This window comes from Ctenopharyngodon idella, chromosome 18 (assembly GCF_019924925.1).
Source record: "Ctenopharyngodon idella isolate HZGC_01 chromosome 18, HZGC01, whole genome shotgun sequence".
Lineage (NCBI taxonomy): Eukaryota > Metazoa > Chordata > Actinopteri > Cypriniformes > Xenocyprididae > Ctenopharyngodon > Ctenopharyngodon idella.
In genome coordinates, this window is record NC_067237.1 from 32585009 (window position 1) to 32606432 (window position 21424).

The window sequence follows — 21424 nt, forward strand, 5'->3', positions numbered from 1 at the left end:
GTCAGAGTTAAAAAAAAATAAATAATAATAAATTGAAGAAAAAGACTACTGGTTTTCATTTACTGATAGTTCCTGTAGCTCAGGTTATGGCACAACATTTGCAGATTTTGGATTTGTAACCTGTATAAAGCTGTGAAGGTGTCAGATGACAGGCCATTTTGTTTTCTTAGTATTCTGAAGTACTGAAATTGCACGTCCAAAACAAACGTATTAACCATTGTACTTTGTTAGTGGACTAAACTATTTGAATCATTTTTAGCCTCAAGAAGAAAAAGTTCCTATATTCATGAAGGCAGTGCAGTGCTGCTGTACCTGTGTGTGTCATGGGTGGATCTTATAAGGTTACACACGCAAACCTGATTCACACAGCCTGAGCTGCTGCTGACTGCATGAAGAGCTCAATCTTTAGCTGAAGACCATGAGTTTACCGGACTATAAATCTCCTGGAAAACAGTCTTCAGCACCTGTACAGTCGGTAAGACATTAAACAGGAACATATACGTTTATATACAACGAATATATTTGAAAATGAATAGCCACTTTGTAACATTTTCAGCTTTCCATGTTCTATTTCATGTAGCAGCTGTTCTGTGTTTCAGCTATTGTTTCGATCGCCTGATGTGTAATTTTGTAACGTTCATTTAATTTCGGAAACATTATAACGATGTCTGTTGTTGTGTGCTGTTAAAGTTCACCGTAGATTGTCACAGCACCACCTGTAAAGCAAATACTCGCGAGTTGCGCGTGCACTTAGTACACGATACTTCAGTAACAAGAAAGTAGTTGTTTCCCAACAGTATTGTATGCTTAAGGCGGAAGCTGGTAAAAGATTAAACAATGACTTTTTTTTCGACATGAATTTTGCATTTATTTATTTTTTATTACTTTTTACTTACCAGAAAACCGAGATTAATAAAATGTTCTTAATATTTCAAATACTGAGCATGTAACATTTATGTCAAGTTATGTCAGTAATTCTGCTGCATTTGCTGCATCCTTCAGCTAGCTAACTTTTCTATAAAATAAATAAAAATAGGGAGAACTGAACTGCATGGCTTTTATTTATGACTTACTATCATGACACTACCATGTTTTTAGACACGTTTTTAGCAATTCTCTGAAATACCTTGGAGTACCATTTAAATACCATCTTATGTCAATGATGATCTTTACTTTAGTGTTTTTATTAGGGATGCACCGATTCCATTTTTTAAGGACCGAGTACGAGTACTGATACTTTTTTTCTAGTACTCGCCGGTACCGATACCGATGCCTATACATTTATTAATTTCTCTATTTATTTTATTTTTTATTTTATTTTTTGATGATGTTGCAGTTTTCCAAGCACAACACAGTGAGACTAATGAATGTAGGACATATTCTTTATTATTACTCTAATGAAAAAAGTAATAATTTTTATGTGCTTGTCACAAACATAAAGAACAAAAATGTTACAGTGTCTAATAACCTTCAAATGGCATAATTACCAATATATATAATTGTTATATAAAAAGAAATTTACAAACAAATTACAAACAATACAACAAATACTATAGAGATACAAATTATATAAACTTGTTTTTCAGATACAGGAGGTTTATTTACCATGTATACATTTATTTAACATATTTTGTTGTTTTATTAACATTAATGACAAATATAAGCTACGGTCCCTTTAAGACAGAATCCATGGATACTGACACACATCCTGTTTGCACCCAAATGTTTACTTCCACTTAAGCCACAACCGACTGTATTTACGCGAGATACTCCACACGATGGACATTTTGACTACTATGTGTGCATTTGACCATTCAGGCGCGAGGAGAACTGATCGCGCGCTGTCTGAGACTGCTTAATTGCTTATTTCTCTTGATTTAAATATTCTTGGAAACATTTGGGATAATGTAAGTACACACGTCAACAAAATATATAACACTGTTCTAGTGGTTTTTGGATATTTTAATTTAATAATCTTACGTAACTTTTTATACACAATAGTGTTTTATACACCATAATATGCACATTTTACAAATCTTACAAATATTGTGAGATTTCCTGCCTTTTTTCTAATTACTATTTAAATCGGTTTCCGGTTTATTTTGTAGAAACCATGGAAACACCAAAGACGCTTTAATATATTATGTTTTATCAGACAGGTGAACAACTGTTTGGATACATTCATCGACAGAAAACTAATCATTGCTATATAGCTCAACACAGTAAGTCTTATTGTTTAAATCTCATTTTCTTGAGTTACAGTGAGTACCATGTTTTACCATGCCTAATAATAATATAGCTTACTGCAGTGTGCAACAAGTGTCTCATAGTAGCCACAGAGAGAACACAGAGTAGCACTATAACAACTTTCAACACACAAATGTATCTAATATGATAAAACAGCGGTGCGTTACCCCACATACGCTTGACTGGAAGAAGCGGAAGCGGCGACTGTGGCATAATAAAAGCTCCACTGATCTCGAGATGTGCTGCGCTCGTCTCTCATTATCAATCACTCCAGCGGCCTTGTTTCTGCTCGCACAGCACTCAGTCTTGCTCTGCTTCATATTACAGTAATGTTAATAATCTCATCCATGAACATGATTTCTGCCCGAGTCCTGCCACGATTCTTTTCCACCGACTGTAGACGTGAAGACAACACCTCCCATGATTCTGCGAAATCAAGGAGTCATCAAGCTTTAAATAAGCGACCTCTCGTGGTGAAAATTTACATAGTGTGCCTTTAAATGCTTGTTTTCTCTGTCCACAGAAATCCCAAGTTGTCCAGCTGAATATCGGAGGTCATGTCTTCAGCACCACCCTGGGGACCATCCGGAAATTCCCAAACTCCACACTGGCAGACCTGTTTAACGGATCAACCAAACGGCTGGACTCTGAGGGTCGTTACTTCATAGACCGTGATGGAACTCATTTTGCATACATCCTTGAGTACCTCAGAACAGAGAAAGTTCCCACTGATCACCTGCAGGAAGTGCATAAGGAGGCGCTTTACTATGACATCAAACCTCTGGTCAAAGCCATTGAGGAGACGCCCCAGTTCTTTGGAGAGACAGTTGGAAGACAGCAGTTTTTGGCCCGTGTGCCAAATTACCGCGAAAACCTGGAGGTGATCGTCCGGGTGGCCAGAGCGGAGGCCATCGCCTCACGTTACTCCAACATAATCGTGTGTGTTGTGAGGACAGAAGATGATTTAGCCAGATACAATGATGCTATTGACAGTCTCGGCACCCCAAAAGAGTCTGTGGTGAGCTTTGGTCCATGGAAAGCTCCAGCATCAGTGAATGACCTGTTAGATTGTGTCAAAATAGACATAGAGGCCAAAGGATATAAAGTAAAGATCCAACCACACAGCATAGACAAAGGGTTTCTCTTTAAGAGCTACAACTTTTTCTATAAATTGATTTTCACCTGGTGGTGAAGAGTGTGAGGACTGACGTTAAGGCCTTTCATGACCTGGAAACAGGGAGTGAAGGAATATTTTATATATATATATATATGATTGACTTATTAAACTAATCAGACTTATCAAACATTTCTTTAGCAGACCCACATATATGACAGACAGCTGTCAATGATGTATAATGAAGTTCTTATCTGTCAGTATCTGTTCAACCTTGGTTTAATATTGACACTAGTTGTGCTATCCTGGCCTTAGGCTTAAAATAGCTTCTGCATGGACGTCTTATAAAGTTTTAAAGGAATGTTCTGGTTCAATACAAGTTAAGTTTTCTCAGCAGCATTTATGGCATGCTGTGGATTCCAGTTATTTTGACTAGTGTGTGTGTGTATGTGTAAAACGTCTGGGAAAACATACTACATACACTTTCATGTATTTTAAGTGCATGATTTTTAAGTCTTGAGTGCAAGTGTTTGTCACAGATGCTAGTAAAAGGCTTCACATCAACGTTAGGTCTTAAGGAATGTTATTGGGTTGTTAATTTGTCTATATCTGCAAACTGCACCATTATATAACTTTTAACTTTTATGCATTTGCTTGATGCTTTTATCCAAAGTGACTTGCATTGCATAGGTATACATTTCATCAGCTCATGCATTCCCAATGCATTCTATAAGATTGAACATTTTTAGTGAAACAGGTCCACTTCATATACCAATGTTATTATTATTATTAACATTGTTAATATTACCTTAATTTGTGCCATGTATATACAATATGTCTGTTTTAACTGAAGTATGTGTCCAATGTCTGTTTCATTTTTTTCACTGCTTTTGCACTTGGGACGAACCCTTTTCCTTGTGGAGATCATTAAAAAAAAAGGTACAAAATAATATTAAGAAAAAGTGATGTGCCTCTTCCAGCCGAATGCTGTTGTAATGTCATACTTCATGTATGTTTGTGGAAAAACAATACAGAAGAAAAGTTGAATGATTTTAAAGATACCTTACCTTAGTGGGTTCATGAAATTGTTGCTCAGAGAGGTTGTGCCATCTTTTTAAGTTTTAAATTTGTATACTATAGCTTTTGTTCTAGTCTGAAATGTTCAAACATAGATTTAATTACTTAAAATGTGTTCTTTGTTTTGAATGTTAAATTGTCTAATATATACTGATTGATTGCTGTGCTATCTAGTTAATTGTTATTATAGCCTCTTATATGTTGTTATACTTTTTAAAAACAGATATTTAATTCTTTAATCAGTCTCTATATGTAGCTTTTCTAGAAAAATAAAACACAGAAACAACTGAAAGTTCAAGCTCAGGGAAAAAATATAATGAATATGTATATTGTTGTCATTTTTACTTATATCAGAATAGGCTGTTTATAATTGTAATACAATATAATATGGAATTAAATGTATTATGCATGAGGCATTGAATACATACAGATAATTTTACAATTAAAAGGAAAAGCCCTCGATCACAGAACTGTCCTAGTGTGATTTTTGGAGACTTCCGTCCATGTGGCGTCGCTGTTCCACCTCAAAGTTCTGAGGCCACTGAATAGGGCGTGCGTGAAGAAGTGCAGGAGCGGATAAACACCGCTATGGCCGCTCATCTGAAAAAACGAGTTTATGAGGAATTCTCTAAAGTTTCTCAGGTGAACACGTAAATCATACATATTGATCATACAATGTCATAAAATATGTGTTGGTTGCGGAATATAATTATATGTGATGATATTCGAATAAATGCAAAGCAGATGTAGCCTTTAGCATTAGTGTGTATTCATTATTATTCTAATGACAACGGCATTTTTTTTTCATATTGTTTGGGTGTTATTGTTTTAGTCAAATGTCAGTCAAATGTTACATTTTTATACGTACATTTATATATTTTCCTCGTCCCACTGACACTTCCCACTCAACATTTCCCTGTCAATTTTTATATTAGGCCTAATATTTAACTTGTGCGTAGTTGGTGATGCTGAAGTTAATAAATAATAAATAAATAACTGTATGAATGTTCAAATCCTTCATGGTTGTGTCTGAGACCTTTTTCACGAAATACCTGAAATATCAGGACTAAATAATCAGTTATTCTTTTTCTCAATGATTATATGAGGCTTTTTGAAATTGCTTATTATAAATTAGATTGTTTTTAATCGTGTTGTTGTCATCTCTTTGCAGCAGGTGTCTCTTGAGGAGGTTCCTACGAAGAAACTTCGACTGACCAAACCCAGTAAATCAGCCGCTCTTCACATTGACCTGTGTAAAGCCAGCAACCCCACAGACGCTCTGCAGTACCTGCTGAGTTTTGCACGAAAGCCCGTAGAGGCCGAGAGTGTGGAAGGAGTTGTGCGCATACTGCTCGAGCATTATTACAAGGTATCAGAAACAAACTTCATGAAACATTCAAATATACGTTTCTTGATACTGATATTAAATATTTACCACCCACACCTTTTTTTTTTTAAATGAGACACCTGCACATTCCAATTTATATGCTTATAATAAAAAGTAATTTATTATATTTAACAACTGTGTCTTTAAATGTATTTATGGTGATGTGGTCTGCAGGAGTCCGATAACTCGGTCAGGCTGAAGATCGCCTCTCTGCTGGGTTTATTATCAAAAACCCAAGGCTTCGCTCCAGACTGCATAGTAGACGACGCTATAAACACTCTCAACAATGAAAGTAAGGATAAAATCATACGACTCTGTTTAAAAATGAATTTGACACTTAATATAAATGTCTTGACTGAATGAGTTACACTTAATTAAATTTAATGTACATTGTCACATATATAAATTTAAGGATATGCTGGGCAGAGTTAATATTGCTAATTCAAACTAAGATTAGTTTAAATTCTATTAATTGAAATAAATCTGAAATAAAATATAAATATTAGTTAAAAAACTTAAATTAAAGAAAATTAGAAATGTTGCCTTGGTTATGAACTGAAAGAAGTATAAGTTGAAGTACTAAAATTATTAACTGAAAATAAGTAAAACCAAAACTGAAAAGTAAATTAAACTTGAATAGCAATATTTTAAAAAATAAATGACAAAAGCAGATAAAATTACTAAACATTTAACTAAATTTAAGATGAAAACTAAAAAAATACTGGTGCTGGGGACAACATTTTTTAACAGGAAAACATTTAATGAAAGTTAAAGCAGTTATTTCTGACACATATAAAATGCATTGCTAAAAATAAAATAACATTTTTTTATTGAGTCTGATTAGGTCAGATGAAAAAAACCCTTACAATTAAACCCTGAATTTAATGGAAGGTGGTGTGAATATGCTTTTCTAGTCAGGGTAGATTAGTTTGGGTTAATCGTGTGTGGAAATTGGATTTTTCTAAGAATTTCATCTGTGTTTTAGAGTCTCATCAGGTTCTGGCGCAGCTGCTGGACACGCTACTGATCATTGGTACTCAACTCCCAGACAAGATCGCTGTCATTCAGAGACTTATAGATGTGGCCTGCAAGGTGACTGCAATAACTAAGATTTCTTCCATTCCTATAATACTGTAATCATACTTTTTGGCAGTACCATTATTCATACTGATTTTCATAAGGTTTTTAACAGTGTTTATATTATTCTGAATCTGAATTATTATATAATTATTTTTTAATATTTTATTTTAATGCCCTATTTTTCCTCAGCATCTCTCAAGCACTTATTTTGGGGTGAGGAATAAGTGTCTCCAGCTCTTGGGCTGTCTGGGGACGGTTGATAAGCCTCTCAGTAAAGAGACTGATGCCGGACCAGGAGCACAAACGTCACCCATACGGGATGTACAGAGTTTGATCAGCGACTATTTTCAGGACCAGGACCCTCGTGTCCGCACTGCCGCCATCAAAGCCATGGTACATGAGCTCTGTAGAAAAATGTGGTGCTAAAACTGCATTTATTGCCACTTTCTTTAAATGACCTGTGTGTTTTTCTTTCTCCCATCAGCTGCAACTACATGAAAGAGGGATGAAAATTCAACAGACTATTTATAACCAGGTCAAGACAAATTATAATAATCTTATACTACCATTTAAGTTTGGGGTTTGTCAATTTTTTGATATTTTTAAAAGAAGTCTCTTCTGTTCACCACAGCTGCATTTATTTGATTAAAAATACAGTAAAAACAGTAATATTGTAAAATATGATCACAGTTTAAAATAACCATTTTCTATTAAAATGTATTTAAAAATATAATTTATCCCTGTGATGCAAATCTGAATTACTCCAGTCTTCAGTGTCACATGATCCTTCAGAAATCATTCTAATGCTGATTTGATGCTCAAGAAACATTTCTTATTATTATCAATGTTGAAAGTAGATGTGCTGCTTCATATTTTTGTGGAAAATGAACATTTTTTTCAGGATTCTTTTATGAATAGATAACTCAAAAGAACTGCATTTAATTGAAATAGAAATCATTTGTAACATTATAAATCAATGTAAGGCATCCTTGCTGAATAAAAGTATTAATTTCTTTAAAAAAAAAAATCTTACTGACCCCAAACCTTTGAACGGTAGTGTATGTTTTAAATGATTCATTCTATTGAGCATGAGATTACAAAAGGAATCTTTAATAACTAACTTATGAATGTCTCATCTCTTGGACAGGCCTGTAAGCTCTTGAGTGATGATTATGAGCAGGTTCGCTCAGCAGCGGTTCAGATGGTTTGGGTTCTGAGCCAGCTTTATCCTGAGAGGTAGAGGGTCAATTTTTACTAGCTTTCTGTGTTTTGGGCAATGTTATATGTGTATACTTTTCTGTCATATTGTTTATTTAAGCATTCACTTTTTAATTATACATTTTATTTATTTATCCAAAAAGTATAGTGAGATACAAACATTGCAAGATGTGTTACTTAATCACATGACATAAATATTTTCCACTTATAACAAATGGACATACTATTATACACTTAGCTGAGATAAAACCTACACACAAAGGATTAGTTCACTTTAAAATGAAAATTACCCCAAGATTTACTCACCATCAAGCCATCCTAGTTGTATAAGACTTTCTTCTTTCTGATGAACACAATCGGAGTTATATTAATAAATATCCTGATGCATCCAGGTTTTATAATGGCAGTGAACGGGACCAATGAGTATGAAGCTCAAGAAAGTGGATCCATCCATTATAAATGTACTCCACACCGCACCAGGGGGTACGACCTCCTTCCGTATTCAACTTACGAAAAACTTTTTACATAGGACGTAGTGTAGGTGTTTTGAACTGCGAGAGGCGTTACACTTGAATGTTGAATAAGAAAGGTGGTCTGGCGGAAGCTAGATATTTTACTTAATAATTTGTTAAATATGGATATTTGTCTTACACAAATGCATTGCTTTGCTTCAAAATGCCTTGGAGCCGTGTGGAGTGGGTTTATGATGGATGGATGCACTTTCTTGAGCTTCATACTCATTGGTCCTGTTCACTACCATTATAAAGCTCGGATGTGTCAGGATATTTATTAATATAACTCCAATTCTGTTCATCAGAAACAAAGTCATATACACCTAGGATGGCTTGAGGGTGAGTAAATCTTGGGGTAATTTTCAATTTAAATTGAACTAATCCTTAAAAAAATCAATCCAAACTAAACTGACAAACAAACCAGCAACCAAAAACATTATTTTCCCAACATTCAGAAGATAGTATTTGAATAATATTTGTTGCTAAACAAAATCTGGTTATATAGGGTTACATACTCATAGTACGTATCCAAACTCTCCATACTAGTGTAAACAAGTTTTAATCTTAAGCATAGATGAATTTCTCCATCACAAATTATAATGTAGTATGTCCAACCAGTCTTTAAGTGTAGGTAATGCTGACTGCAGCCATCGCTTTCTTGCTTTCTTATGGTAATTTCAATTCAAGAAATTCAAGAATGAAGCCTTTTAACATAGATTTGAACACTGATCTGTCTTGTGCATTAACAGTATTGTTCCCATCCCCTCCTCCAATGAGGAGATCCGACTGGTGGACGACTCCTTCGGGAAGATCTGTCACATGGTCAGTGATGGCTCGTGGGTAGTCAGAGTGCAAGCTGCAAAACTGCTGGTAAGTTTTGGTTGTGTTTGTAGCATATACGCATAGCCACATGATTAATTTCTTATCACTTGTCCATCTAACTGTTTCACTCTCTCTCAGGGCTCAATGCACCAAGTCAGCCCTCATTTTCTGGAGCAGACTTTGGACAAGAAGCTGATGTCAGATCTCAGGGTATTTACACACAACAATTGATGAAAAACATGCTAAAAACACACATCCAAGAAATATTTAAAAAATGGTGTTCTCATTCTATCTTAGAGGAAACGTACTGCTCATGAGCGAGCAAAAGAGCTGTACGCTTCTGGAGAGTTCTCGTCTGGACGGCGATGGGCCGACGACGCTCCCAAAGAGAAAGTCGACACTACCGGTGTAAACCTCATCGACTCTGGAGCCTGTGGGGCGTTTGTTCACGGGCTGGAAGACGAGATGTACGGTATGTATTTCAAAACACAGCCATTATTTTTGAGGACATTTTTAGCAATTTGTACCAGAGCCTGTTTATTCATTTGGTATCGTTTTTCACAGAGGTGCGTATCGCTGCGGTAGAGGCGCTCTGTTCCCTTGCCCAGTCGTCACCAAGCTTTGCTGAAAAATGTCTTGACTTCCTGGTGGACATGTTTAATGATGAAATCGAGGAGGTGCGGCTGCAGTCCATCCATGTGTTGCGGCAGATCTCAACTCACATCACCCTCAGAGAAGACCAGCTGGACACTGTCCTTGCAGTACTGGAGGTGCGATTGGATCTAATCACAATTAAATATAATCACAATTTTTTGCCAAATTGTGAAGCCCTACAAACAAGCACGGCAGCCCTTATATCAGGCCAATTAATTGAATATTCATTACAGGACTCATCGCGGGACATTCGCGAGGCCCTGCATGAGTTGCTGTGTTACACTAATGTGTCCACTAAAGAGTGCATCCAGCTGGCCCTCCTGGAACTCCTGAAGAACCTCACCAAGTACCCAACTGACCGCAACTCAGTCTGGAAGTGAGTTCCAGTGGCTGTTCCTGTCTGTTTCTCACTGGCATTCGGTCCCATTCTCAGTCTTTTTCTTTTTTCCCCCTACGATCCAGATGTTTGAAGTTTCTTGGTGCTCGACACCCAACCCTAGTGCTGCCGATTGTCCCTGAGCTACTAAGCACACATCCGTATTTTGACACTCCAGAACCAGATATGGACGACCCTGCCTGTATCCTGCACATTTGATATGACAATGTCAATGCATATTACTATTTACATACGTATTTACATTTAGACTTTGGTTTTGTTAAAGGGATAGTTCATCCAAAAATGAAAATTCTGTCATCATTTACTCCCCCTCAAGTTGTTCCAAACCATTTCTTTGTTCTGCTGTACACAAAGAAAGATATTTGGAAGATATTTGGTTTGTAATTAAGCAGCTCTCGCCCCCCCCATTGACTTCCATAGTATTATTTTCCCTATTATGGTAGTCAATGGGGGGCAAGATCTCCTTGGTTACAAACATTCTTCCAACATTCTTCCTTTGTGTTCAACAGAAGAAAAAAACTCATACAGGTTTGGAACAACTTGAGGGGGAGTAAACGATGACAGAATTTTCATTTTTGAGTGAACTATCCCTTTAACAGTGACTTAAAAGTGATGAATAATACAACATATGTAATTTGCATTGAATCCCGAATGACAGAAATTATTTTGAATATGAATATTCAGGCTTAAACGCATTTCCAAACATCTGAATTCATGTGTTTATTTGCTGTTCACAGTTTTCTGTGATTTTCATAATTTCTGCTGCCTGTGTGTTCAGAGATGTGTCTGTTCAAATGCTTATTTTCCTGACCTGAGTGTGTTCAGACATCGCTGTTTTAGTTCTGGTCTTCAACGCAGCCAAATCCTGTCCCACCATGCCAGCTCTATTCTCAGATCACACGTTCCGGCACTACGCCTACCTGCGTGACAGCTTGTCCCACCTGGTTCCACACCTCCGAGTGAGAAACCTGCTTGCAGCCTTTTATTCTATTTAAATATAATATACACTACCGTTTAGAAGTTTGGGGTCAGTATGATTTTTTTTTTTTTTTTTTTTGAAAGAAGTTGATACTTTTATTCATCAAACACGCATTAAATAGATCAAAATTGACAGTAAAGACATTAATGATGCAAAAGATTTCTGTCTGAAATAAATGAATCTATTCATCAAAGAATAAAATAAAAATTATTACAGTTTCCACAAAAATATAAAGCAGCACAATTGTTTTAAACACTAATAATAACATTAATAAATGTTTTGAGCAGCAAATAAGCTTATTAGAATGATTTCTGAAGGATCATGTGACACTGAAGACTGGAGTAATGATGCTGAAAATTCAGCTTTGCATCACAGGAACAATGAGAACATTTTAAAATATATTTGAATACAAGAGTTATTTTTAAATTGTAATCATATTTCACAATATTGCTGTGTTTTTGATCAAATAAATGCAGCCCTGATGAGCATATAAGACTTTAAATATTAAAAAAAATCTTATTGACCCCCAAACCTTTTGTGTATGCTATTTTAGTGCTGTAATAAAGCCCTATGAGACTCATTAAATACTTGTTTTATCAATGTATGATTCATTCATTTCTTTATTTATCTTCCATATCTTTTGTGTATGTTTTTTCTCTCAGTTGCCAGGCAGAAAGCAGACTGCTAGTTCAGGTCTGGAGGCATCTGGTGTGGGTTCAGGCAGTCTGATTTCAGCACAGAACTTCCTTCAGGACAGTCTCATTCGGGTCAGCGCCCTTCAGAACCTGGAAACACCTGGTGCTCAGGATCTGCTGGAGTTTACCATCAGGTTCAAACCTTTAATAAACTACACCTATATTATTTTCAGGCCTCTCAATAAGGTGTTTGTAAAGATGATTTTTATTTGTCACATGCAGAGATCTGCAGCGGTTGGGGGAGCTGCAGACTGAGTTGGCTGGTTCTGCAGATTTCTGTGCCACATATCTGCGCTGCCAACTACTGCTTACCAAGGTGAATAGAAGTATACTGCGCTAATACTTTTATTCAACAAGGATGCATTAAATTGATCAGAAGTGACATTTATAATTAAGATTTCTATTTCAAATAAATGCTTTACTTTTGAACTTTCTATTCATCAAAGAATCCCGAAAGAATGTATCACAGTTTCCATTAAAATATGAAGCAGCACAACTGTTTTCAACATCAATAATAATAAGAAATGTTTCTTGAGCATCAAATCATCATATTAGAATGATTTCTGAAGGATCATGTGACACTGAAGAGTAATGATGCTGAAAATTCAGCTTTGCATCACAGAAATAATTTTAATTTTAAAATACATTAAAATACAAAAAAGTTGTTTTAAATTATAATAACATTTAACAATATTACAGTTTTTACTGCATTTTTGATCAATCTTTGACCAGTTTTTTTATTTACTTTATTTTTTATCTTTGAGCATCAGAGATGACTTTCAAAAACATGTACTATTCAACTGTATTGAATAGAGTATCCATAATTTTTATTTTTTTCTTTCAACCCCAGGCACTTCAGGAGAAGTTATGGACCATGGCTGTTCCGCTCTGTCTTAAACAGAACGCCAAAGTTTCAACAGCCGCTCGACAGGTATATCCTACCCAAGTTAATTTAAACCACAGCTGTCCCACCAAAACATTTGACTGATGTATCATTGTTATCATTTGTGATGTGTGACAGATCCTGGATGAGACCTATAAGCTGGAGTTCTTGTACAGTGGTCTGGAGACGCAGCAGATTGCTACTATTCACAACGTCCGACTGCAGGCAAAAGCGTTACAGCTCATCCTAACGGCACGATCCAAACGAGGGTCAGCACTTACTAATAAACTTTCTAAAGCAAAAAAAATCTGAAATATTTGAAACTGATAATCTTTACTCTTCTGAATAACAGAGTTGATCGTGTTATTGGCATTTGTGAGAAGTTCCTGCAGGATGTGGAGTCATTTCAAAGGTAAAAACACTTCATGTTAAGGCAAGCTCACACTACACGACTTTTGGCTGGATATTGCTATCACAGACAGATTTCCAAGGTCTGCGACAAAACCCCCGGATCACTGCCAAATTGATGCTCGTTGCGGTCACCGATGCTCGTTAAGTATGAGCAGGTCAGCGACATGTTCTGAGCCTGTCTTCAGGGATCACTTTATAACTAAAATATACACTTTATAAATAAAATATACAATACAAATATATACAAAAGTTATTCAGTCAAGAACAGCAAGTGAATTTTCTCTTTGTCTTTTGTTGATTAGCTGCGTTTCCACCAAAATTACCTGGAACAATTTATCTCAGGAACTTTTTTCCCCCCAGACCCTTTGTTGTCTTCGTTTCCATTGCGGTCTAACTTTAGACTTACTTACTTAGTTCCTCCTGTGGCGTAAGGTGCATTGGGCTGCAAGACTTCTCCAAAGGGCTCAATCGGCCGCGGTGGTTTCAGCTTCGTCCCATGAAATGCCGATGGCTCGGAGGTCCTTGGTGAAAGTGTGACGCCAAGTGGCTCACGGTCGTGGTCTAAAGTACCATAAAATTAGTCCGGTGACGTAGGACTGCGCGTGACTTTCCAGTTCGTACTGGATTTTGTCCTCCGCAATATAAGCTTAATAAAGCCTGAACCTCATCGTCGGTCGTATTTTTAAACTCCATTGTTGATTCGAATAGTAAACAACTCTTACTGCACGCACCACAACAGACTTTTAAAAATGGTGGTTGAAATAAAATGCTGCGTGGAGTCAACCAATCAAAATGCCGCGTGAACTCATCCAATCAGTATGTTCAGCGCCCAAGTCCCAACCCCGAAAGTTCCTGAACTTTGAAAAATTACTACCTTGCGAGCAGGGACTTTCTGAAGGGAAAATTTTTATCCGGAACTTCATTTAGACCCTGGTCCCTGCAATTGAAACACACAGAGCACCACTCCAAAGTCCTTAGTTCGTGGGGAAAGTTCCTGTGGTGGAAACACAGCTTTTGATTAACGTTATTATAGAGACTGCAGCAGGAATATTAGGCTGCTGTCACTTTAAGAGCTGCACGGATCCACTATACTGTTACACATGCGTTTTCTTTGCCAACTGTTTACGTTCACTTAAAGGATTAGTCCAGTTTTTAATTAAAAATTTCCTGATAATTTATTCACCCTCATGTCATCTAAGATGTCCATGTCCTTCTTTTTTCAGCCGAAAAGAAATTAATGTTTTTGATGAAAACATAAGGAATAAGGGTCTTATCTAGTGAAACGATCGGTCATTTTCTAAAAAAAAGTCCGCCTTCCGTATTCTTCAAAAAGCTTACACTGTATGTCCTACACCTTCCCTATTCAACTTACGGATCGAACACGGTGCCAGTTCCGTTTTTGCCGTAAGTTGAATAGGGAAGGTGTAGGACATACAGCATAAGCTTTTTGAAAAATACGGAAGGTGGTCTGGCGGAAGCACTTGTGAGGCGATCATTTGTGCTTATAAAGCATATACATTTTTATTTTTTTTAGAAAATGACCGATCGTTTCTCTAGATAAGACCTTTTTTCCTCATCTGGTATCGTTTAAAGCCCTTTGAAGCTGCACTGAAACTGTAATTTTGACCTTCAACCGTTTGGGGCCAATTGAAGTCCACTATAAGGAGAATAATCCTGGAATGTTTTTATCAAAAACCTTAATTTCTTTTTGACTGAAGAAAGAAGGACATGGACATCTTGGATGACATGGGGGTGAGTAAAGTATCAGGAAATTTTTATTTGAAAGTGAACTAATTCTTTAAGGCATAACCAACTGTGTTTTTGAGGATATTTTGACATTTTTGTGTGTGTTTGTCCGTTCAAGTGCAAAAAGACATGGAAGAGAACTCAGTATCGCACACTATTCAGTATCAGAGGCAGCTTTCTGTGCTCAAGTTTTGAATGTGTGTCAGGTCTTCTTGCGCTGGAATTGTTTAAAATCACTTTTTTTGCGTGCGCTTTGGATGTGTGTGCAGCACAGAAAACAGTGCATGGGTCTTCTTGCGCTTAAATGGTTTAAAATTTATATTAAAATGCACACAAAGAAATTAATAAGAGGAATCGAAATTTTAATTTTACAAGTATCCAATTCCAAAATTGGAATTGATTTTCGATTCCCAACCCTACTCATCAGCGTTGTGTTGTGTAGTATGCCCGCTGTTATGACAAAACAACAACAGATGACAAGAAACCTTGTTGTGTAGTGTGAGCACAACAGCAATTCAGGTAGTCCTGTAGTGTGAGCTTGCCCTTACTCAAAGATGCTGTGTTATAAATGCATCAAATCTCGATCTATGTGTATCTATGTCTGAATATTCACGTCTTTCCATTCTCAGGCTCTTCATGACAGAGTTGCCTCATTTCCAGGACAGTTTTGTGGAGAAACTCCTGGAGTTGATGCCCAGGCTGACAGCCTGCAAACCTCTTGATCTGGTTAAAATCTTTCAGACCACACTGCGGCAAAGCAGATTTATCCATCTCAAACTACCCGAGCAGGTGCGCTTACACACAAACAGCTTCAACAAGATATAGGAAATAGATTGTTTGTTCCCAAACATTTGTTGGATAATCCCTTTTTTCTATTTATTTTGGTTTGTCAGATCCACAGGGCGTCAGCAACAATTATTGAGCCGACAGGAGAATCAGACAACCCTTTGAGATTCACCTCCGGTCTGGTGGTGGCGTTAGATATAGATGCTACTCTTGAACATATACAAGACCCACAGACAACAGTCAAAGTGCAGGTTAGATGCTTTAACCTCATTTCTTTTTGGTTAAATCGCATAAAAACAAAGAAAAAATCACTCTATTTTCATAATGCACATTCATGTTTTTTTTAAAGGACTTCAGCTTTTCAATCATTTGTTGACACTTTTCACCATCTAATCAATTCCCAATTCATACATTCAAATACCACCCTACATATTCTTGTTGCTCAAACAGTAAAGCATGGCGCTAGCAATGCCAAGGTCATGGGTTTGATCCCCAGGGAATGCATGAACTGATGAAAATTTTACCTGGATGCATTGCAAGTCGCTTTGGATAAAAGCATCTGCTCATTGCATAAATGTCAATATTCTGTCATTGTTTTGTGCATAAAATTACTAACAGCATTTTAAATTTGCTTTGAATCAGTTTAATTCAATTTGTGTACAATTTACATTGATCATTAACTTTTTTCTTCATCCTCCCACAGGTGCTGTATCCAGATGGACAGTCTCACATAATCCACCCCAAACCTGGAGATTTCAGGACCCCAGGACCCGGACGTGTGCGACTGATCACACAGGTTTATCTCTCTCATTCTGCCTGGACAGGTAGGTATCCTTTCTGTCTTTTTCTGCTGATAGTAACAGACACATGCACATCAAGACATCAGTTGTGTATTTTTGGTCAAGCGTCATTATGCAGAAGCTATTTTTTTTGTCTTGTCCTTGTATAACATAATGTTGCAAACACCAAGACAAATCCTTCTCTGCTGGTAGTGAACAGCATGAACCCTTCACGGTTCCACAGATATAAATAGAACTGCATCTAGTCCAACAAGGCAGCGTATTGCTCGAGTTATTTTATATCTGTGTCTATGTGACCAGAAGAATACTGAGCACCTCAGCTGAGGCTGAATGCATTTCTGCTTTGGAGCAAATCAAAACTGACGCCATTTATTCATACTTTTTCCTGGTCTTATGGGCCCTTTTTGTTACATTTCTGAGGTTCTCAGAAGCAGAAGGCATAATTTAGTCATATAGCGTCAATAGTTGTGAACGGTAACTACAGCAAATATAATTTTTGCATTCCCATTTGCCCCAATAGCAAAGAAAAAATCCACAATAGAGTTTCTATGACTTTCCAAAAGAGATTTTTAAAAAAATTGATTCGGTGTCAAATTTTCTGTCACTTCCTCAGCCGTTGGTATTAGAAACACTCATGCAGCAGCTGTAAAGGGGCCCTATTATGCTTTTTTTACATTTTCAACTTTCTTTAGTGTGTAAAGGAGCCTCGACTCTAGTCTTGAGTTTTTTTCCGGGAACGAACATGTCACAACATTATTCATTTAAATAATTCCAGCTAAAGATATACGCAAAAAAAAAAGCGAGGCCTGGTGACGGTTATTGTAAGGGGCATGACATTTCCCAAACCTGCTCGAAGCGGTTGACCAATCACAACACACTGGTCCAGCCGACCAATCAGAGCATGTTGTGCTTTTCGGAAGGAGGGACTTCATAGAGACCAGAATTAAACAGAGCGTTACTGACAGACTGGGAAGAGAGGTGCTGCAACTGTCAAATATGTGGAAAAATAAAGTTTTTTTTAACATTCAACCATGAAAAATTATTCAAATAGACCCCAAAAACAAAATCAAGACTTTGAAAAAGGGCATAAGAGGTCCCCTTTAACCAGTTTTCTGTAAAGGTAATAAAACACAAAGTATAGCGTTATAAATGTACATTAAACTTCTCAAAACATTAAAATACTTTTTGTGATGTTAATAAGTGTGGAAATGCATTCAGTGGGTCCACTGAGCATAACTCTTCAGTGCATGTTATTCCAAAGAAGAAGAAAAAAAGTGTAATTTATAACCTTACATTTTTTCATTCTCACTAAATATTCTGTTTTGCACGGACATTCCTAGGATTACTGAAGTAAAATTGTTTGCAAATAATGTTTAATGCTGACTAACAAATTGCAGAAAGATGTTACAACTAAAGTGTTTTGGTATACTACACTAACAAAAGTACCTTGGAGTACCATGTAAATACCATAGTACTTTAATGTGTATATCATAGGAGTACCATCTGTTACTATCCCAGTCTTTTTTTAAGAGTGTATTAAATTGGATTTTTTAGAGTGTCAAGTAGAATGTAATCTGAAGTGCATGTCATGTTTGTGTGTTTTTACTCTCAGAGCCCTGTCAGATTGAAGTGCGGTTGCTTCTGGCCTACAGCACCAGCAGCTGTAAACTATCTGTCTCTAAACCTGCATGGAACGAAAGTATGGACGGTCTCCCCACCAGTGAGAGCTCGATTGAAGGCACAATCCACCTCAGCAAACCTGTTAAAGTATTCATTATGCCCAAACCAGCTCGTCGCTGACCCATGTACAGAGGAATTCAGGCTCTTTCTGTGTGTTTGTGTGTCTGAGTGTGTGAAATTAACAGCCAACACAAAATCAAATGTTTTCATTATTATGTTTTATCTTAAATAAATTGTTTTTTGTTCATTTGTATCACTGGTGCGTGTGATAATGGGGTATTTTCACAGCCTACATGCAAAGAACAGACATTTAATGATTATAAAGCAAATAACGTTTTCACTAAAGGAACGAAAACGATTTCCTCCATTAGCCCAGAGTGCAAATTAAGTATCTTGTAAGACGACAATGTTAATTTGAAGTGTAAGGCACTTTTAACACAGCATTAAATTAATTAGCTGGTTGTGTAAATGATGTCATCAGCAGGTGGAGTGGAAAACCCCGCCCACTTTAGCTCCCTGTCCTGCCAGAGCGTTATATTCTTTAACAGCCTGCTCGGTCTGGAACACCCTGACGTCTACACCCTGCTTCTTCACATAATCTAGGGTGGAAGGAGGCACCTGAAACATAAACAAATTAGGTTATTTAAGGATTGAAATATTCAGATTATGGACAGCGCTGATCACCAATTCACAACGCTACCTGTAGAGCTTCATTCATCCCTCTTCCTATGACCAGCGTCTGCACCCCTTTCCTCAGGACCTCTTCCAGATCAGCTGGCTGGACACCTGGATAATGCTGGCAGGAGCATAGATTCACTTAAAGGTGCAATATGTAAAATTTTCTGTCCGCTAGAGGTCGCTAGAGGCCTATTCAAAACAAAGGCGTAGCTTGATGACACCAAGTTTGAGCGCGGAACCTTGGGACATGTGGTCTTCACATCACAGCCGGTGGAAATAATCGAGATAGGACTCGGAAAGAAATCATGTTCATGGATGCGATTATTAACGTTACTGTAGTATGAAGCAGAGCAGGAGTGTTGTGGGAGCTGAACGAGGCCGCTGGAGCGATTGCGCAACACACGCCGTGAGCAGCGGAACTTTTATTATGCCACAGTCGCCGGGGCTGCTTTCGCTTTTCTGGTCATGAGTATGAGGTAACACAGCTCTGTTTATCATATTAGATACATTTGAGAGTGTTGAAAATGATGTTATAACATTACTCTGTGCGCTCGCTCGGTGGCTGCTATGAGACACTTGTTGCACACTGCAGTAAGCTAGATTGATTTTAGAATATCATATTAATAAATGCTGGATGGCTTGTGTTGATAAATGGCATGCAATTAATTTTAAAACGTATTGTATGATGGAGAAAATTCTGTATTACTGTTGCTAAAAATAAAGCTGCATCTGATTATGCTATGTTAGCTACTTCATAAAATAGTGTTTTTCTCTGAGGCATGGAAAAGCATGGTACTCGAAGAAAAGAAAATTAGATTTAAACAATAAGACTAAACGTGTTGAGCTATATAACAACAATTAGTTTTCTGTCTATAAATGTAACCAAACAGTTGTTCCCTTGTCTATTAAAACGTAAATATTAAAGCTTCTTTGGTGTTTCCATGGTTTCTACAAAATAAAACCGTAAACCGAGGGTAACGCGGGTATGACGCAATTGACAGGCGACTCCTCACACGTCTCGGAGCCTTGGTTAAATTTGCAATTTTCTCACGATTTACAAATAGTTGGAAACATTTGGGATATTGTAAGAACTCAAGTGAACAAAATATATAACACTGGCCTAGTGGTTTTTGGATATTTTACTGCAAAATTCTTACATATTGCACCTTTAATTTAGACAGATCTCTAATAAATAACATTTTATGCAAACTGGTTGAACTACAAGACCATATTAATATGTTTTGGTCTTTACATAGTTCCCAATGCAATACAAGTTGCTTTGGATAAAAGCATCTAATGCATTAAGGTAAGTGTATATATTATAAAAGTGCAATGAATACTAAATCAGATTTTACAATGCATACATTGCCGTTTTTATGAAAATATCAAATTACAAGAAGATAACGTAATAAGATGAGGAGGATTTTACAGTGTGATCTGGTGTTCATCTTACATCTGTGCCGGTTTCTCGCCAGTCCCAGGCACGGCTGCCACCCGGCCACACTTTACAGTCTTTATAGGATGAGGAGCAACCTTTGACCTTCATGTGGCCCCAGGATAAGGAAGCAATCTCTGGAGAAGACATGATCAGCTTTCCTGTAACGGAGAGGAAGACAAATCAGGTGCATTTATTCGTTAAGACTTTTTCTTGACTTTTTACATTGCATTATACTATATTACTTTTGTACTACCATGTTTTTTTGTACAAGTACCACGCTAGTTACTTCAAGTGCCAATTAAAACATTGGTACATCAATATGTTAATCTTTCAGTACCATATGTATTACCATCTGACACAATCGTTGTACGAGTTGTCGCTCCAATCAACCCTAACTGCTCTTTAAACATTTAAATAACTTAAACTACAATTTATAAATGATAAACCTACACAGTTTAGAAGCACTTGTACTTGCATATAACAAAATCTGCATTATCTGATTTAAAACGAGGATTTTATTGATGCAAATAAATATTTTATTACAAAAACATCTTTAAATACACTTATAACTCATGCACTATAAATGTATTTTTGATTTATATTATATAATCTTGCCTCGGCCTGCAACTCAATCTTTCTTGTGTTGTGTTTCTCTTCATGTGACGGCGGGACACACCCACAACGTACGTCACTGGCGTACGCTTCAGCCGTTTACGCGGATTGGCTGCCGTTCAGTGACGTACCAAAAGCTGGAGTCAGTCAACGGCATGGTCCACATCCTCTCTGCTGCCACTAGGGTCGGATGAATCGGATAATATAG

General features: G+C 37.0%; 3 protein-coding genes across 5 annotated transcripts in view; 2 read left to right on the plus strand and 1 right to left on the minus strand.

The window, feature by feature from the left end:
* The first annotated feature begins 320 nt into the window (after positions 1-320).
* kctd14 (potassium channel tetramerization domain containing 14) lies at positions 321-4900 on the plus strand. The gene is made up of 2 exons (XM_051870633.1): positions 321-475; positions 2771-4900. Exons 1-2 carry the CDS (start codon positions 419-421, stop codon positions 3437-3439), a joined length of 726 nt encoding a protein of 241 aa, XP_051726593.1. The 5' UTR covers positions 321-418; the 3' UTR covers positions 3440-4900.
* Positions 4901-4913: 13 nt separating this feature from the next.
* Positions 4914-18741, plus strand: ints4 (integrator complex subunit 4). 2 transcript variants are annotated; one of them, XM_051870622.1, is made up of 23 exons: positions 4914-5080; positions 5610-5807; positions 6000-6117; positions 6811-6917; positions 7095-7298; positions 7390-7440; positions 8053-8141; positions 9385-9505; positions 9596-9667; positions 9755-9929; positions 10022-10227; positions 10345-10487; positions 10574-10689; positions 11334-11467; positions 12150-12316; positions 12405-12498; positions 13033-13113; positions 13204-13334; positions 13418-13477; positions 15852-16011; positions 16116-16259; positions 16712-16832; positions 18421-18741. In XM_051870622.1, exons 1-23 carry the CDS (start codon positions 5027-5029, stop codon positions 18606-18608), a joined length of 2934 nt encoding a protein of 977 aa, XP_051726582.1. In that variant the 5' UTR covers positions 4914-5026; the 3' UTR covers positions 18609-18741. The 2 variants fall into 2 exon arrangements, with proteins under 2 accessions (XP_051726582.1, XP_051726583.1); XM_051870623.1 differs by having other exon boundaries at positions 4915-5080; positions 5613-5807.
* Positions 18690-21424, minus strand: part of aamdc (adipogenesis associated, Mth938 domain containing) — a 73855-nt gene continuing 71120 nt past the window's right edge. Inside the window, exons 1-4 of one of the 2 annotated variants that reach the window (XM_051870635.1) lie at positions 21220-21328; positions 20620-20762; positions 19189-19284; positions 18690-19106 (exon numbers count right to left, since the gene is read on the minus strand). In XM_051870635.1, coding sequence (XP_051726595.1) covers positions 18966-19106; positions 19189-19284; positions 20620-20751 — 369 coding nt within the window. In that variant the 5' untranslated portion in view covers positions 20752-20762; positions 21220-21328 and the 3' untranslated portion in view covers positions 18690-18965. Of the gene's footprint in view, positions 19107-19188; positions 19285-20619; positions 20763-21219; positions 21329-21424 lie in introns of those variants that run through there. The other variant, XM_051870636.1, reaches the window with a different exon arrangement.

Coding starts and splice junctions, on each gene's coding strand:
- kctd14 (XM_051870633.1), top strand. CDS start 419: ATGAGTTTACCGGACTATAAATCTCCTGGAAAACAGTCTTCAGCACCT. Junction 476..2,770: donor CTTCAGCACCTGTACAGTCG/GTAAGACATTAA, acceptor CTCTGTCCACAG/AAATCCCAAGTTGTCCAGCT.
- ints4 (XM_051870622.1), top strand. CDS start 5,027: ATGGCCGCTCATCTGAAAAAACGAGTTTATGAGGAATTCTCTAAAGTT. Junction 7,299..7,389: donor CTGCCGCCATCAAAGCCATG/GTACATGAGCTC, acceptor TTCTCCCATCAG/CTGCAACTACATGAAAGAGG. Junction 16,833..18,420: donor CTCTCATTCTGCCTGGACAG/GTAGGTATCCTT, acceptor TTTTACTCTCAG/AGCCCTGTCAGATTGAAGTG.